Source organism: Mauremys reevesii, linkage group 10 (assembly GCF_016161935.1).
Source record: "Mauremys reevesii isolate NIE-2019 linkage group 10, ASM1616193v1, whole genome shotgun sequence".
Lineage (NCBI taxonomy): Eukaryota > Metazoa > Chordata > Testudines > Geoemydidae > Mauremys > Mauremys reevesii.
Window position 1 is genome coordinate 72885373 of NC_052632.1, and position 19778 is coordinate 72905150.

General features: G+C 39.1%; 2 protein-coding genes across 12 annotated transcripts in view; one reads left to right on the forward strand and one right to left on the reverse strand.

The window, feature by feature from the left end:
* The window catches only part of GPR146 (G protein-coupled receptor 146), a 99585-nt gene extending 95822 nt beyond the window's left edge, over positions 1-3763 (forward strand). For all 7 annotated transcript variants that reach the window (XM_039490114.1, XM_039490116.1, XM_039490120.1 and 4 more), the window contains one exon: positions 1770-3763. In XM_039490114.1, the coding sequence (XP_039346048.1) occupies positions 1814-2815 (1002 nt within the window). In that variant the 5' untranslated portion in view covers positions 1770-1813 and the 3' untranslated portion in view covers positions 2816-3763. The remainder of the gene's footprint in view (positions 1-1769) is intronic.
* Positions 1-19778, reverse strand: part of C10H7orf50 (chromosome 10 C7orf50 homolog) — a 210276-nt gene that overhangs the window by 128612 nt on the left and 61886 nt on the right. The window lies entirely within an intron of this gene.

The following is a 19778-nucleotide window of genomic DNA, read 5'->3' on the forward strand; positions in this document are numbered from 1 at the left end:
CCAGGATTAAACAATTATTAAACGTTTACTTTGTTCTTCTGCTGGGGAAAAAAAAAAGTTTTTCTGAGAAAAGTCCGTTCTTAAAAGTGAGTTAAGAGATTCATTTTCCCAATTCAAAAGATTTTATTTTTGGATTGATTCTTGCTGCAGGAGCATGATGGATACAGGTAATTGGAAATACAAACGCACCCACTAACCAGCAGCAATAGGTATGGGGATTAAACCTTACAGACTCAGAGTCAAATTCTGTGCAACTCCTTTGACACTTCAACTGAATTACACCTGTGAAGCTGAGAGCCAAATGTGGCCCCATTGTGTTTACAAAACTCATATTGTGTAATTCAATCCAAGGTAGTTCATTCAATTAAACATGCTGTCTAGTGACATTCATTTCAACTGTGAAATCTTTATTACACATTTGATTAATCTTGTCTCTCTTTTATTTCTTTTTAGAACGTGTGCTTATGTGTGCTCACACTCTCTCCCTAATATATTAAAAACAAAGAATTTAAACTAATGCTGAGTATCTAACTATCCCTCTGTGCGTTTGACATATAAGATCACCCCCATACAGATCAACACTGGGGGACAGATGTCAGCGATCTTTAAACAGACCTCCTCATTTACTTCAATGGGGAGTTCTGCTTAAAAACTGATGGTACAATATAGTACTGTGGGAATACCAGTGCTGATACCACAGCCATGGATATTTTCATTTTTACAATGTTAGAGGGAGATTATTTCCATACTTTCGCAAACTCAGAGCTTCTGTTTCAGTTTGTTTTAGATTAAAACTGGTTTTAGTAGAAAAGTTATTCTTATGTTTATTAAGCATGGAGTAGCTGGACAAACTCTTGTGTACGGGGTTTTTAAAGAGTTTAAAGATCAGGGTTCCCTTTAAAGAGTTCAAGCAATTCAGGAAGAGGAAGGGTGAATAATTCTTACTGTTCTGGAATGAAATGAGACTGTCCTAATACCCGGCTCTCATAACATTACAATGTGTATTTAGTTCAATGTACACATTTCTTGATTTTATTTGAAGTGCTGACTTCAGTATTTTCTTTATGCTGGAAATAATAAGGATCTTCTATGTACATTCTCTCTGAGTTAGGAAAAGTAGAGACTTGAAACATGCATCTCAGAGATGTCTTTCAAGTTGCGGGACACCTTGCCACTGGCCTTATAGCCACCTGTTCCCACCTCCCAGTCTGATCTATCTTGGCCTCATGGCTGTTCCCTTCTTACCATTCTCTGCTGGGGAAATCACTCTCTTATTTATGCTGACTCCACCATACAGAATTCTACAGTCCATTCTCTATGTCACTTCTACTTTTTAAAATTCATCTTAAAACCTTCCATTTTTCTCCAGCTTATTTCTGGAGACAATACAGTTCCCTCTGTACTGTGTTTGTTTATTAAGGGTGCTGCGTAATAGTAGTCAAATGCATTGTACTATATCTGTTGGAGCTTATTTCTGAGAGGCATAGCTTGTGTGTTAACTTCTGTTGTGTGCCCTATAACAAACTATTCATTATTTCATTGTATTATTATTAAGAATTCAGCACATGTACTAAAATTCTTCAAAACATAATTTTGGGCCATAAACAATTTTCTTCTAGACTAACAAAAGCCCAGGCATTTTAGCCATTTATAGCACATAAAATGATCATGTGTAGTGTCTGAGATGTTTTCTTCATGCTTGGATTCTATTTTATTTAGAATTTAAAACACGAACAATTTATTTACTTTTGCTATTTCTCTCCCTTCAGAAAAGCTGGTAACCAGAAGAGAAGATACAAAAGTTAAGATCACTATGTGGCACTGTGAAGCTTTCAATGGTACCAAGAACAGCGAGAACCAGCATCTCTGCCATGACTTCCATCTGGTTCTTTTCATCTTTTCCCTACTCTACCTCATCATCTGTTTTCCAGTTGGCCTTTGTTACAATGCCCTGCTTGTCCTAGTTAATCTTTGTAACAAAGCAACTATGACAATGCCGGATGTTTATTTTGTCAATATTGCAATTGCTGGCCTCATCATCAGTGCGATGGCACCAATGTACCTTCTAGGACCTGCTAATACAAAATGGGTCATCTGGAATATTAACAATGAAGTTTATATTACATTACTCATTTTATTCAATGTTTCATCTTTAGTTATCATGTACTCTACTACATTGCTCAGCCTGGACTACTACATTGAACGTGCTTTACCAAGAACTTATATGTCAAGCGTGTACAACACAAAACACGTCTGTGGGTTCATCTGGGGAGGAGCTATGCTTACAAGTTTTTCATCTCTCTTATTCTACGTCTGCAATCATGTATCCACTAAAATAATTGAATGTTCCAAGATGCAAAACAAAGAAGCAGCAGATGCCATTATGGTTTTTATTGGGTATGTCGTACCAGCTCTTGCTGTACTGTATGCATTTGTGTTAATTTTGCGAATACGTCATGAGGCTACACCACTGGACCAAGACACTGGAAGATTAGATCCTTCAGTGCACAGGCTTTTGATTGCTACAGTCTGTACACAGTTTACATTATGGACACCCTACTATGTAACTCTTTTGGTAAACACATTTATTAATGTGCAAGGAAAACTTACAGATGAGAATTACATCCGAATATTACGTTTTATGAAGGATTTATCAAAATTGTTGGCTTTCTCAAGTAGTTTTGTAATGCCTCTACTCTACCGATATATTAACAAAAACTTTCCCCACAAATTACAACGGCTGCTTAAAAGAATACACTGTGGAAATCAAGGATGTTCTCATGAACGCACAGTAGTACAGCAAGTTATGACGTAGGTATGAAAGAATCTCATGGTGCTCAATTACTGCAGTACTTTGTATACTGTACTCAGTATGTGACAATATTTTGTTGATTCTTAAAGATCATTTTTATGGGAGCACCAAGCAAGGAGGCTTGAAAAGAGCTTCCATTATAACTAAATGATTTACAGTTTAAACCTACAGATAGTAAAAATGGTTGCAAAAAACCTCTTAAGCGTCTGTCTACATGTTATAATACCTGTGTTTTCCAGTATTTTCAATGCACTGAGTCAGTTAAAAAGCATAAGCTTTGTCTTCACAGTTCTAATAATCCTGTCTGAAGAAATCACTAAGGGGTTAAATGAAGCCTTGATTGAATACACAGCACTTTGTTATCTTATACAGGAAAAAGTAGTATTTTACTCTCCATATAAAGGAACACAATTGTTTTAATTTTAAAAGTAGAGATATTCTTGGTGGTGGTGAAGACAGCATCTTTTCAATGAAGATGATCTCTGTTAAAGATCAGACTGTTCAACTATATAAGTTTTAATAGTGAAGTGTTAATTATGAGTTACTTTAGTATTTAATTAATTTGCTTCCTCTCCCTTCCCCAGAGAAGGGAAGAGGAACTTAAAATGCAATTCTAAGAAAGGATATTCTTATGCAGACTTAGCTACATTTTAATATCTTTGACAAATCAAATTTTCCTAGCTGTAACAATTAACAAACATACATTTAAGTCTTCATTGCTCTCTGCGTATCATAAAAACATTTCAATGATTCAGAAATATTTATTAACTATTTTAAGGGAATGAAGCGACATTTGCTCTGCATATTAAAATGAAGGATACAATGGTCCATGAAGTTAGAGTGAAAGTAAAATGTACATGGTTGAAGAATGTTTGGCTAAGTGTTATGGTCCATAAAAGTTCATGTAACTAGAGTGAATTATTTTAAACAAATAAATATGTTTCTAATGAACATTTTTCATTTTTAAGGGATATGCTTGTGACAGTAATAAATTGAAGTCTCTTTAATCATGGGACATTGTTAAACCTGTGGAAGGGGGGAAGCTTTCAATGTAGGTATTGTTTCAAAATGGGCGAGGACTGGAGCCCTTTGTAAGGCTCATAAGTTACTATTTTCCTTGAACAGAACAATGTGTTGCTTCCTTTAAAATGTGTCAGACTATGAGTAGTCTTTCTTAAGATAGGTTTAGTTATCACTATCTTACTTTTTAAGTACCAAAATTCAAGCACTTGAAGTGACAGGAAATGTAAAATGATGCAGAATGAAAAGAAAAATTCTATAGTTTCTAGTATTATTAAACACATTTTTAGCTTCTAAATTTAACCAGTTGAAATTGCTTTGTTTACATAAGCAAGAATAATCTGTATTTTATTTAATATAGAATCAGCCAAGTTATACATAAAAGAAATAAGGAAAATAATCCATAATAGGAGTAATATTTAAAATGGATACTTATGAATTCAAACCAGCACTAGTTATTTGCTTAATATTTCGTGGAACTCTTTGCAGCGTGACTCCAGAATGCACTGTATCAATTGAATTTTTTAAATTTACAATAGTGATGAAGAAATTCAGTGCAGATTTTCAAATACTCTCTCAACTGTAAAATTTGGCAAACAGAGATAATGCAAATAGAAACAGTGGAACCTCACTGATCTACACAAACAGGGGATTGCAAATTAGAGAGGTTTTGGGGCTAGGAAACGTTCAGGGAGAGCATCTGATCCAATAGTTAACTATAAGTGCCCTTTGGGCACAGACAGCAGAGAAGCCAGAAGATGAACTGGTACTCTTCTACTGGCTTGTGGGGAACATGGCATCATCTTCACTGGCCCTGTCTCAACACAGTAACTTCTAAACCAATGGAATTCTGCTAAATTGCAAAATTAAAATTCCACATTAGTGTGTATTTACAAAAAGCAACAAAGAGTCCTGTGGCACCTTACAGACTAACAGACGTATTGGAGCATAAGCTTTCGTGGGTGAATACCCACTTCATCAGACGCATGTATATTTACAGTTTACCACGGTGTAGGTTAGCAGATTCTGCTGCAGAAGAAATAAGGAGAAAAAATAACTTAAAAACCCTTTTAGTTATTAATAGTACCATTTCACCATACTCTCTGTCTCTGGTTTTTTTCTGTTTCTGTATAGATTACAAACTATATGAACCAGGAAGAGTGAGCTCACAATCCATTTACCACTTCTTTTCCCTCCTCCCCTTCAGTACTTCCACTCAATTCTCCACACACCTGTCTCTACTTCTCCTCTCTGGGTAGTAATTTATTCAGCTCTCCCATGAACATGTTGATTATCCACTACTGTTCTTTTTGGTATCTTGCTCTATATTTTTAATAATTGCATATTTTAATTAAAACTTTGCTCAAAATAATTTTACTCTTAATTCCCTATATATTAAACCACTTGAAGGACTATTCAACTCAATCATATTGATCCCTTTCATAGGTTTGGTGTTGGTTAGCTCACAAATATCTCCCTCCTACCAGCTGATGGGAATGAGTCTGACCTTTCCCTGTTACTGTGTCTGATTTACATTTCACCTAATTTTGAGCCAATACACCCCTTCAAGCCATATGATCATTTATGCTCTTCATATATCATGTGCTTTGAATCTCACTAAATATAATCTACTGTAATAAACAGAATACTGTAACAGTAATCTCTCAAATCTCTTTTCTGACCAGCATATCAGACAGCCGTTAAATTTTGCACATGTTCAGTATCTGCCTTTATGTTTTCCAGTATTATGGAGCCTCTCAGTGTCATAGCATCAAAAATCCTTGCCTTTATTTTAAATGTAAATAATGAAAGGGTAGAGAGATTTAAAAATGAGCTCTGCATTACCTCATTAGCAGCTTCTTTTTAGGATGGAAAGCGCCAATTAACAAGCATTTATCTCCTCCTCTAAATAATTTTTGCTATGTTGCCAAGTCTCTTCATGCTCCACTATCTCATCTTCTTGAAACTTATTTCTGAAGTGGAACTCTCTCAAATAATTTATCTGAAAACACTGGCATAGGGACACAAATGCATCTTTCTTTTTGCCATAGCAACTGCATCCTCTCACAGCTCAAGCTTAATTCAATATGAGATGCTCTTTCCCAAGAGCTTGCTGGCTCTGTTCAATCAAGTGCTACTTGTCCTAAAGAGTCCTGACTAGTTGCTTGAGAAACTGCTAACTTTCTTTGCAGCATTTCTAAAGTCATTAAACTTTATTCCATTAATTTGCTGTAGATCTCTTTTAAACAACGGCACGGTGTTATGGGCACAGAAAAAGATGGAGGCAATTTGGGGGACAAGGTGTGCCAGGCCACAAGACTCTTAGTGGCTCGACCCCGGAGTCCCATCCCTGGTTGGAGTACTTGTGGCAGGGGAGCCTCCCTTGCTTCCCAGAGACAGGAGAGGCAACAGACATGCACACCCCCACCTCTCAAAAGTAGTAAGGGTGGCAGCAGATGTTCTCTCTCTCTCTCTTTTTTTTTTTTTTTAAACAGTGGGCACTAGTACTTAACCTAGCATCTGAGATGTTTCAGCTTGGGTGGGTAGGTGGATGTGTACACCAGGTCCACTGCACTTTCTGCTTCTGGTGGTAAGGCTTCCCAGAACAATACGTTTTGGAGTTAACATCACATTGAAATGAACGGAGCACCTCGTACCTCTCAGAGCTGTTGTTTCAGGCAGTCTGCAGACTAAGAGATACTTCACAGCACCAGTTGTACTCAGTTTGCCAGGGCCTATAGTGTCTGTGCTTTAACCTGGCTCTGTATGGGCATTTTTAGAAATCATCTGTTTCCTTGGCTACTCTGAGTACTTGTAACAATTGCAGGATAGCCTTCTTTAATTCCCACCCACAAGTAAACAGATAATAAAACTTCTCTTATACCCATCTAGCAGAATAAACTCTCTTCTTCTTACCAAAAGGAAATCCATTTCTTGAAGGGAAACATTAAACCCAGCATTTCTGTCCTGTAAAAGTTGTTACTGAAGTGCAGTCCAGCATCCAGGGAAACTGAACTTCTAGAAGGAAGGAAACTGGCTTTACCTGGTGTGACTATAGAGTCACGCCAGACTGATTGCCTCTTTAAAACACACCTCCAGAATGTTATACCTGTCTTAGAGATTTAGCTGCATTGTCAATTTTAACTCTCACTATTTACTTTCCTTGCTCACATAATTAGGGTGACCAGATGTCCCATTTTTATAGGGACAGTCCTGTTTTTTGGGACTCTCTCTTATATAGATGCCTATTATCCCCCACCCCCTGTTTCGTTTTTTCACAGTTGCTATCCGGTCACCCTACACATAATCTTATCCCTAATTTTCACAAACATGCAGCCTTTTCATTTGCAAAGTATAAAATGCCACATTAATTTCTGTCCTTTTCCACTTACATGAAATTCCCTGCTTCACACTATTGGTCTTTTATAACCTCTCTTCAGATTATAATTTCTTGTCACTTTTAATGTACTAGAAAATTTTATTTTCATGTTTCATTTTGCTCTTCTACTCTTTCACGTGGGGCCTCACACTTTATCCATGGTACCATTCACTGTATTTTAGCTTCACTAGCTTCTGTTTTGTTGTCTTTTTATGACATTTCAGTTTTATTGGAATGATTTGACATTGTAATTCAGTGCTGTCCAGTACAATGGAAGATGTTTGTATGGGGGGGGGGGGGGAGATCTAATCAGTTTTCTTCAACATACTCTACAAATCTGAAGACTGTTTTAAAGTCCTAGTTTGTGTATGTTAGTGCACCTGAAGTTAAGTATTTTTGCACATATCCTCAGAAATATTTTAAATATGAGGAGATCATCAATTGATTCCCCTCCCCACCCCCCTCATTTTTGTTTCTGGATTAGACTGGGTTGTTATTTTCAATAGTGAGCGTGATCTTTTGGCTGCTCAATAGACACTATGACCTGCAACTGTATTCGCATGCACTCTCCTTGAATATTAGATCAGTAGTGATGTTTAAAAAATAAACATTGAAGTAAACATCCAAATGAGCAACAACTTTGTAGTGGTTATACACAGATAAAAATATATGAGCACGTACATTAGAAACTGTCCTTGAGGGAAAATTAAATATGGGATAGTGAAAATATAAGGAGTTTTATGAACAAATCCTTGATATGACAAGTTCTCAAAACATAGCAAACACCAGTAAATCAAAAGTGGGGCCTTTCCATTTCAATGCCTGAAGGTTTCTGATTGCTTTGTAAATATGAGCCGATCTGTTTTGCATTTGAATTAATATTGGTAAAGTACTGTATATATGCAGATAAAAGGAGCCTGCTGATGTAAAAAAATTTGCAAAGAATTTATTAAATTATTTCAAAAAAATGATATGTCTATCACCATTTAAATGTAAACCTCTTTCAATGATTAAACTGTACTGTATAAATTTCTATTTGCATACGCTGTACATTAGAAAGTCAGCACAAGAAAAGTGCTATTATTAACAGTATTATTTTCTCCCAGAGTTTAGTATTTTTGAGTTGATTTATGGTTTGTAGCCTCTCTGCTTTCAGAAGAGCCAATTATGTCAAATCAATAAACTAACAAAATTGTTCACCTCTGCATCTGCTTATGTTATTACTACAACTGGTTTTTAGACTGATTTGTGTTGGCTAATTGATGAAATCACTAGCTTCCATACTTTCCATTTGAGAACCAAACTCATTTTTACCATATAATTATAAAATAAATTGACTGGAATATAAATATTGTACTTACATTTCAGTGTATAATACATAGAGAAGTATAAACAAGTCATGGTATGAAATTTTAGTTTGTACTGACTTCGTTAGTGCTTTTTATGTAGCCGGTTGTAAAATTAGGCAAATATCTAGTTGAGTTGGTGTACTCCCTGGAAGACCTCTGCATACCCCCAGGAATACGTGTACCCCTGGTTGAGAACCACTATTCTACTAGTCTAAATAAGAGAGCCAGCACTCAATGAACAAATTCACTGAGCAATATATTAAAGGCTGTTTCAGATGATCCATCCTGTGTTCATCTATTGAACTTTCCATTTCCACTGGTACACAACAAAAAGACAATCAGTGTTCATCATCTTGCTTTATACACTACAACCCCATTTGTTCAAAAGGTTTCATATTAATGAAGATAGCCTGTTGTTTATAAACTAGTTTAACTGGCCACGAGTTTTGTGGAGGCTGAACTCTGGACCTGATCTCATTTACACTAGTGTAAATCAGTAGTGAGTCCACTGAAGTCTTCTGAATTACACTGGTATAAAACTAGTGTACGAGAGTTCCGAATCAGCCCTTCTGGGTGCACAGTTCCAAGATCCTATTTGCTTGCTGGATGTTAACTCTCACTGACTTCAGGTGAGAGTTACTAGTATTCTGAGGTGGGAGGACAGAATCATGGGAGTTGTTTGTTTCAGAGTGCAGTGAAAATATGCCAAGTGACTATATTTGAAAATCCTGGGGGAAATAATTAAGCTTTTTAAAAAAAAAAACAAGACTCGGTTAAATGGGGTTGTACTATGTATGTTTACTAAGAAAGAGTGACAGTAGTACAGGGACTAGGTTTGGAGCCAAATACTGCTCTCATACCAGTAGAAATCCTGAGTGATGCCACTGACTTTATTGGAATTAAATAATATTGACAACAGTGACAGGGAGAGCACAATTAGGGTCTTGGCTTCTCAGGAATTAATAGCAGAACTGAGACTAGAATTCAACTAGTCACTTTTGCCTCAATATATGCAGCTGAAAAGTGAGTAAAACACTTACATGCCTCAAATATGTGCTGTAAAGTTTAATTTTTGCAAAGCTTTTAATAGGTGCAAATTATTGCTACTTTTACTATACAATGCCAGGTTCATCTACGAATAAAAGCAATCAAATTTATGTCAAAGAACTGCAACATTAGATTGCCATGTAGCACATGAATTTAAGACTGAAATATCTCATGTATTATAACTTATTATTTTTAATTTTTCCATTGTCCACCAATCAAAGCATTTCAACGTATTCAAAATGTTATTTTTCCATATATAGAAAAATGAGCTAAAAGAGGCATTTTCCCTTTTTTATTTTTAATATTTCATTATTTGTAATGTCTTCATAAAAGCTGGAAATAGAACCACTTTTCTTGTTTATTTTCTTCATTTACATATTTCATACAACAGAAGCAATAATATTTCCCTTATACTTTTCTCTGGGTTTGAGTACCACATCTTTAATTACATCAACAAGAATGCTCATAATTTTGGAGATATTTATTAACAACTTTAACCCTAGCAGGCGCAGCTCCCACATTATTGCATGTCACACCCAGAGACTGATTTTGAATGCACTAGTTTCTCATAAGAAGATTTGTAGTTTTAAAAAACAAAAATATACTTAAAATCATTTTTACCATTAAGAGTACTTTGAAACTGCGACCAAACACTGACAAGAGTAAAGTGAATCAGTTCAACCTGGATTTTAAAGCATTTGAGGGCTTATTGCACAGGAGATTAAAAACAGCAGGGGTGGGGGGAGATCAATGCCAACATGGAGTCCTGGGGTGGGAGAAAAGAGTAGGGAGGTTTACAGGGAGCAAAGTGCAAAGTTGAAACCTGCAAAGTTCAATACTGGAACAACTTTGTTTAACATATGGCTAAAATGTTCAAATCTGGAGGGCTAAAATCAGGCTTCCAAATACATATTAATCTCCCAAACAGAAGTGGCTTCATTTTCAGAGGTGCTGAATACCCACAAATCCCAATGAAGTCAAGAGGAGGCACTGGGGATCCTCACCTCAGAAAACCAGGCCTCATTTTATTTAGCTATTTAAACACAAATTTAGAAGTCTTATTTTAGGCATCCAGGTTTGACAATTTCACCCAGTTTAAACTAATCTTGAAGCTGGTACAATCTGTTGCATTTTGAAATTAGTTGGTGAGAGTTACAGAGAACGAGTGCTTTTTTTTAAACACAAGTTTTGTTTCAGCATTAATATGAAATGTTTTTTAAACAATATTCAAATTAATTCTAGAATTAGAGCAAAAAAATTATCAAGGCCTTGATTGAAAATTTTTTAGAAACTCCACCTTGTGGTCACCTGCTGAATATTCTTACAGTTCACTGTAGCAGTTACTTTTATTTTTAAATTATATTTTATTAAAGTAAACTGTTAATATAGTCTACACCAGATTCCCACTAAATCTAGATTAGACATATAAATGGTTCTGCACACTAGAATAGGGTTGCCAGTTTTGGTTGGACGTATTCCTGGAGGTTTCATCACATGTTTTCTGGAGACTCCAGGACAATCCTAGAGGGTTGGCAACCTACAGTAGAGGCTCATTTGAAACAAGGGAATCAAGGAAATCAGTTGTTGGAAACCATGGTTGTCCAAAAACTGCGCTACAGCCTTGGACAAAGCCAGACTGTGGAAATAAAGTTACATCTCAACTACAAGACCACATAGCATTTAATTATGTTGGGGAACAACTCTGCTGTAACCACTTCCTTCAACATGATTGTTGTAGAAAATCCAAGCCTTGAAAGACCTCTCCTAAACAGGTCACATGGGCATTTGGAAATAACCAGATACAGGTCTGTTGCAACTTACACACATTTAACATGCGCAATTTCAGCTTTCCGCTGAAGGGCCGGAGTCCGGGGGGCATGGCCTCAAGTGGAAGAGGCGTGGCCTCAAGATTTAAAGGTCCTGGGGCACCTGCCTTTAAATCACCCAGGGGGCTCCCAGCTGCAGAGGTTGCTGGTAGCCCCTGGGGCGAACTAAAGGGCCCGAGACTCCAGCCACCGTGGAGCTCTGGGCCCTTTAAATGCCAGCCCCAGCCCGGCTGCCAAAGCTACGGGCGGGATTTAAAGGGCTCCTCCGGGCTCCTCACCGAGGCGGGAAGCCTGGTGGAGCCCTTTAAATCCCGCCTGCAGCTCCGGCAGCAGGGCCGGGGCAGCATTTAAAGGGCTCCTCTGGGCTCCCCACGGTGGCGGGAGCCCGGAGAAGCCCTTTAAATGCCGCCCCGGCCCTGCTGCAGGAGCTGCAGGCGGGATTTAAAGGGCTTGGGGATATAATTTTCAGTATACGCGGTTTTCACTTTACGTGATAACCACAGAACAGAACCCCCACGTATGTTAAGACTTGCCTGTACATTACTATAGCAGCATGAATAAAATGTTCTGCAGGTCATTACAGAGGAATTACTACTACTACGTTTCTAAAGTAAATCCTCCACTTCCCACCCACTGTGGGAACTTAAGGTCCTATGTGATATATTAAAATAATAAAATACACTATTAGTTAAAGTCATTAAGCAAAGAAAGGGCATCTGCAACAGAAGATAAATGTGCTAAATGAGGTCTGAGAGAGGAAGGTAATAAATATAAGGTCAACGGCAATCATGTTAAAATGCACAATTGGAAAAAAAGATTTAAGGGTTTTGCTTTTTTAAAAAGAAGAAAAGGACAGATAGATTGATATTCTATGAGAGTGAATTCCGTACATTAGGGCCCATCAGTCAAAGAATAATTGCTGATTAAAATACTATAGTACCACTGAATCCCCAAAAGACAGGTGGTGTGTGAGCATAGAAACCAATCAGAAAGAAACACAAGAAAGAGGCTTTGCATACAGCCAGGGCCCACATCACTGTGGGCTTTAAAAACCCAGTCAATGCAAAAAACACAGAGCAGGCATCATTTGATCATAGTTGCTCAAAACCATGCAAGCCAACATTTCAGCACAAAATAAGGAGCACTGCTATAAGCTCTCCTGGGAGGAAATGAAAATCAAGTATTTTAGGCATGAGGGCACACACATTGCTGTTGCAAGGATGAGATGAATAAGGGTGAACCCTCCCGTAAAAAAACAAACCTGAAACACAGATAGATTTAATGGAAAGAACTTGAATGAGTAACAGCAAACTATTTAACCTGACTTACTATTCAGCGGGAGATATAAATTAAAATACAGTAATCCAAAACATTCAGGGGTTTCTTGCACCTTCCTCTGAAGCATCTGGTGCTGGGCACTGCTGGTGACAGAATGCCTGGCTAGATCAACCCTGAGGTTTCTGTTCCAGAATAACAATTCCTATGTGTGCACCGATATAGTTAAATCAGTGAAACCTCCCTGGCATAGAAACTCTTAAATCTGTTTAAGATCATCAAAAATCAATTTAGCTTAAATAATATTTTTACAGATTTACATTAAATCTATACAGGGCACTCAATCCAAAAAATGTCCGCACATGGGGTCTGCTTGGATTTAACTAGACCAATTTATAAAATAATGTAGTTAAATCAGTGCACAAACTGTGCGTATCGCAGCCTTAGGTGTAGTAATATGTTCTTTAATACCTGAAGGAGTTGGATAGCAAACACTTGCTGAGACAGGATTGCCTAAAATGGTCAGTGAATGATTCCTCTGAAGAACAATTCTCGACTAGTCAATCAGATAAAGCAGTCAATAGAAAGCACAAGCATGGCAATCTCTTGGCACATAGTCAACGCATACATATTAACCCCCTCTTAATCTATGACTGTAGTAGTTTTATCTTTCTTCCTCTCGCTGATTAAATAGCAGCCTGAGAAGCAAAAAAGTAAATAAATAATTGAAAAAGCAAAATACATCCTCAATCACCTATTAAAAACAAGTTCGCCAAGTATCTCCAGTCTTCTCTTCAGCCAAGAACACAGCACTTGTTCCTGTCCCAACCACAGGATATTATTAAATGTATAGCAGCAATAGGGTGACCACCTATCCTGAACTGGGCAGGACAGTCCCAAAATACAGAGTTTAAGTCCTGGTCCTGACCTGAATGACTCTGGGACAGCATTTGTCACGGATTCTCTGAAGCACCGCTCCATGTCTGCCCAAGGCTCACGGGCAGCATCAGTCTCTTCCTGGAGGGATGGGGAGATGGGCCTTAGCCTCCCCACCACCACAAGGCCACACCCCTGCTCTTCCGCTTCCCTCCAAGGCCCCACCCCCTGCCAATGCCGGAAGCCAGAGCTGGGCCATGGTAAGAGCCACCCAGGGAGCCCCAGACCCTACACCTGCCCTGGGCAGCATGTCCCAGGGGTTGGAGACATGGGCCAGGCATCCCAGCCCCTGGCCCAAGGTAGGTGGAGGGTGCAGGACTCCCCACAGTGGCCCAGGCTCCCTAGACAGCCCTTACCACAGCCTGACTCCAGCTTCTCACCTGGCCAGGGGGCAAGGCCTCAGGTGGAAGAGAAGCAGCAGAGACAGGGCCTTGGAGGAAGAGGAGGGGCAGGGGTCGGGCTCCTGCACGTGTCCCACTTTTGCCTTTTGAAAAGGTGGTCACCCTAGGCAGCTGTCATGGGAAACTCTAAAGCTATTGTGGTATACAGGCACAGTGATTCTTAATTACACTGATGCCTCAAAAGAGCAGGAATATATGGCATGTTAAATCAACAGCAGTAACAGGCAAAGCAGCCTAGGGGAAGGGGACCAGGAGCTCATATTTCTCATGTATTCTGGACCAGAGTTAGCCACTTAATAACAACCACCAACTTCAAGCTAGCCAATCCAACTCTAACCATATCCATAACCCTGCTGCCTGCCTTGGTCATCTCTCCACTTGATGATACCTGCTTGGGGGAGCGTTCCAGCCAGCCAAGACACACCATCAAGCTGAGTGTTAGGCCTTACTTTGCTCAGCAAATTAACAGTGACAGCTGTAGGCCACAAAAGACTAGAGGACAGGTGAACAAGCCAGAACTTTCCATCTCTCTGCTAGCTTTTACTGAATATGCCCCATTGCATACGCTCTTAAGTGGATGAGAATAAATAGATAGCAGGCTATGATAGTGATAGTGTCACACTCTTATTAGCAGTACTGAGCTGTAGTGGATATAGGAAGGTAAGGGACGTGATCAGTTTCTCTCAGATCTGATATCAGTGCGTACTGTCAAAGGAGATGATTGTCTGAAATTAAAATAAACAAAGAACAAATGTAGCAGTCTGTTTTAATTAGAATAATATCAACTATAATTTATCTGCTCCATGTATTTTGCCATATGAACATGGGGTTTTTTTTGTTTGGTTGGTTTTTGTCAGATTTTATCTGCAGCTGGCTGTTTGCCTTCTACACTACTTAGAATTCTAAATCACCTGCAATCCACAGAGCTTTAATAATTACCACTGAACCTGACAACTGCTAACTACTGCAACTTCTACCTCACCTGCCTCCACTCTACCAAAAATACTATTGCTAACAATTAGTCCTACATGTATCAAGAGACTTATTCACTTAATCAACATAATACTAAAGTTATGCATCATCCTACACATAAGCTTCTTAGCCAACATCTTTTGCAAGTTAAAAGTAATCAGCCCTCTTTTATATATATATATATAACTAAACAATAAAGTTTTCTCTCTTATTACAGTCAGATGACTGCATCCTGTGATCATTAAAGTGAATCATAGTGAGCTGATTTACTGTTTGAGGGAAGACACAACTGAGAATGACATTTTCTATCCCCTCCTCTTTCAGTTTCCATTGTCAATGTGATACAACAGTTATGGTGACTAATTGTTCATGAAATGTAAGGCATCATGCAAATTTATACTGATTATGATTTATCTCTGTTCAAAGGTCTTTACCATTATCACAGATGGGCAAGTCAGATTTGTTTGAAATGCAGCACAATGAGTATACAGTCAGCACCCAAGAATTGCAGCTATTTATATGGGAAGCAGTGTGGTATAGGGAAATTAACATGGAGTTGGGATTCAAGATCTTCTGATATCTAATTGCACTAATTGTACCACTACCACTGACATATTCTGTGATCTTGGGGAAGTCACCAACATCTCAGTTACTGAGTTTCTTCTTCCCTCAGGAATGTTATCAGAATTAGTTAATATTTGTATAGCACCTGAAAATATAAAGTACTACTTAAGTGCTTGCTATCATCTGAAATCAACTGCACAGTATTAGAAGCATTACTGCTCTCATAAGCCAATTTAATAATAAAACCTACTATATTCAGTAATTCAAAATACAGGGTATATTTTTGTAATGAATATAAGTTTTAAGAGGGAGTTTTTTTAAAACTACCTTCTTCTCATCCCAAAAGCATCTTTACAGACATGAGGAGCAGTACAGCATTGCCATTCATTCTTGTCCATACCTATTTCTCCATTAGTAATAGCCTGGTCACATCCACGCATACAATGTCATGCCATCTAGTAGGTGGTCGGCCTCTAGCTCTGCAACAGTGCTTACATTTGCATTATTTTCTTTGGCATCCTATCATCTGTTTGTCTGCTACAGTGTCTCCAACATTGTAATCCTTTCAACAGCGGTCAGTCCCATACCCTGATTTCACATGCTACTCTCCTAACTTATTCATTTGTCTTAAAATCATTCCACTTTGTACCTGCCATCTTCCGACGAACTCTCATCTCTACTGCCTCCAGCTTTCTGATGTCTGTTTCTTTCAATGTAACTGCGTCTCTAGGCCATTGAGATACTGTTAGTATGCTGATAAATGTTCACTTTGGTACCAAATATAATGTTATCAGTCCACAATCTCATCAACTTCTATGCATCCCTTGCAACTACAGCACATCTCCTTTTAACCTCATTCTTGATGGAACCATTGGCACAGATCAAGCTTTCTAGGTACACATACACATGCAGGCAAGATAATGGTGCAGCTGATAGGGGACTCGATTAATAAAGAATTTAAGGAGGGTAATGTAATTAATACAAATCAACATGGGTATATGGAAAATAGATCCTGTCAACTAACTTGATACCTCTTTTTGAAGGGATCAACAAGCTTGGTTGATAAAGTGTTGACATGATATACTTAGACTTCTGTAAGGCATTTGACTTGGTACAACACATTTTGATTAAAAATACTAGAATATAAAATTAACATGGCACACATTCAATGGATTAAAAACTGGCTAAGTGATAGATCTTAAAACGTAATTGTAATGGAGAATCGTCATTGAGCAGGTGTGTTTCCAGCAGGATTCTGCAGGGATCGGCTTTTGGCCTTATGCTATTTAACATTTTTATCAAGGGCCGGGAAGAAAACTAAATTATTGCTGATAAAATGTAGGTGAGTGGTAATGAAGAGGACAGGTCACTGATTCAAGTGTGATCTGGATTGCTTGGTAAACTGGGCACAAGCAGACAATATGTGTTTTAATTCAGCTAAATGTAAATGTATATAAGTAGGAACAAAGAATGTAGGCCGTACTTACAGGATGGGGGACTCTACCATGGGAAGCAGTGACTGAAAAAGAACTGAAGCTCATGGTGGAGAATCAGCTGAACATGAGGTCCCAGTGTGAAGCTGTGGCCAAAAAAGGTAATGCATTCCTGAGATGCATAAACAGGGGTAACTCTAGTACAGTGGTTCTCAATCTGCAGCCCGCACAGCTGTGTGCTAAAAAAAATTCAAAATTTGCCGCTCCAGTCTGGCAGGGGGTGGGCTGACTGAGGGGGAGACAGCATCAGGCAGCCCTACTGGAGCACTCCAGCCAGCAGCGAGGCCAGTGGGTACAGCAGGGGGCAGGAGAGTGGGTCTCTGGGGAGGTTTCGGGTGGGGTGCTGTATCACCCCCAGGTTTTACTTGGGGCTCTGCTTCTGGCCCTGAGCCTGGGGTCTCAGCTCCTGGCTCTCCCCCGCCCAGCCCCATGCCGCAGAGCTCCACTCCTGGCCCCCTCTGGGCATGTGTCTGTGGGAAGATTGTGGGAGGGAGGGGTGCTGGGCAAGGGGTATGTGTGTGTATCTCTGGGCAGGGGAGTGCTAGCTATAGGGAGTCGGTGGGGCGCTGGGCAAAGGGTTAGTGTGGCACATGATTCGGGTCAGCCCTCAAGGGGACGGGGCACGCTGGCAGTGCAGGGGTTGGCAGGCCAATGTGTGTCTGGCAGAATGGTTCTTAACCTGTGGCCCAGAATGGTGAATAGGTTGAGAACCACTGCTCTAGTAGGAGCAGAGAGGTTATCTTACCTCTATATTTGGCTCTGATGTCACAACAAGTGGAATAGTGTGTCAAGTTCCGGTGCCCACAATTCAAGAAGGATGTTGATATATTGGAGAGGGTTCAGAGAAGAGCCACAAGAATGATTAAAGTATTAGAAACCATGTCTTATAGTGATAAGCTAAATAGTTTATGCTCACTGGGTATGTCTAAACAGCAACTATACACCCATGGCTGCCCCATGCTAACCAACTTGAGCTCCAGGGTTCAGGCCATGCAACCATTTCATTGCTGAGTAGACTTCAGGGCTCGGGCTGGAGCCTGGACTCCAGGCTGCTGTGATGTGGGAGGGTCCCAGAGCTTGTGTGCCAGTCCAAGCCTGGAAGTCTACACAGCAATGAAACAGCCTCCCAACCCAAGCTCTATGAGCCTGAGTCTGCCATGGATATTTCTTTGCTGTGTAGACACATCCTTTGAGTCTAACAAACAGAAGGTTAAGGGGTAACTTGTTTACAGTCTTTCAGTATCTAAATATTTAATAATGGGCTCTTCAGTCTAACAGAGAAAGGTATATCACACTTCAATGGCTGGAAGTTAAAAAAAAATTCAGACTGGACATTTTTAACAGTAATTAATCAATGGAACAATTTACCAAGGGTTGTGGTGGATTATCCATTACTGACAATTTTTAAATCAAGTTTAGATGTTTTTCAGATACGCTCTAGGAATTATTCTGGGGAAGTTCTATTGCCTATATTAAACAGGAGGTCAGACTAGATGATCACAATGGTCCTTTCTGGCCTTGGAATCCATAAGTTTTTAACTTGTTCTATGACTTCATTGCTAGAACAAGTAAAAACTTATTGATTCCAAGCCACTTTGTCTTCTTGGCGTTTACTGTAAGTCAAATCGACTACATACATTTTCCAAGATAGCGAAGAGTATCATAATTAATTCAAATGTGTCTGCCAGTTTTACGTCACCCACATAAGCTAAAGAGCTTAATGCTACATTCACCCCACATCATGCCCTCCAACTTACTTATTTTTAAACCAATTTTTTGGTTGAGGAAGCGCTCCCCTTGGATCTCTGCTCCACTTTTCCTTAATTAGCCCTCAGGGTTTTGCAGAGCAACATGAGGCCTATTTCTGCCATCAAAGTATAAGGGCTTGTCTTCACTAGAGTTTTTATCTTAAATTGATCACCAATTAACTCAAGATGGTTAACACCTTTATAAAGGGTCTGGACACTCCCTAGGCTTTGCTTTACTAGTTTATTGTTCCAGGGTACACTTTACCAGTAAAACACAAGCATTTTTAGATGCCTTCTCTACAGAGCTCCAAGTTCTTGAAAGCATCTGAGGATGAACCTAGGAATCAAATCCTTTTTGGCCAACTCCAAGACCACTGGGCCAAATTCTATGCTATAAAAATTTATATACATTTCTGATTTAGGTTAAGTATGTAGGTGAAATAAGTGCTAGTGAAAGACACCAAGATTGAGTGCTCTGCAGAATAAAGTCCAGTGTTTATCCTCAGAACAGATACACAGCTAGGGTGACCAGATGTCCCGACTTTATAGGGACAGTACCGATATTTGGGGCTTTTTCTTATATAGGGTCCTATTACCACCCACCCTCTGTCCCGATTTTTCACACTTGCTATCTGGTCACTCTATACACAGCAAAGGCAGCAGACTTCTATTTTCTTCTCATGGCTCCACCCGTGTTCTTCAGTAATAACCAGGAAGAATAATTTTAATGGGTGAAATGATAACTCAGGCTTCCTGGCCCAATAATCATCTCTGCTAAGACTATCAAAAAGGAAACCCAATTAGTAGAGTGTTTAAAAAATGCAGAAACATGCCCACTGCGCACCACCAATGTATTTGACATAGCTACTGAACAACCACTGGATGGTAACTTTCAGTCACTACCACCCTAGGTTGGATTTGAAAGACTGAAAAACTCTTCAGCCCATTACTAAAAC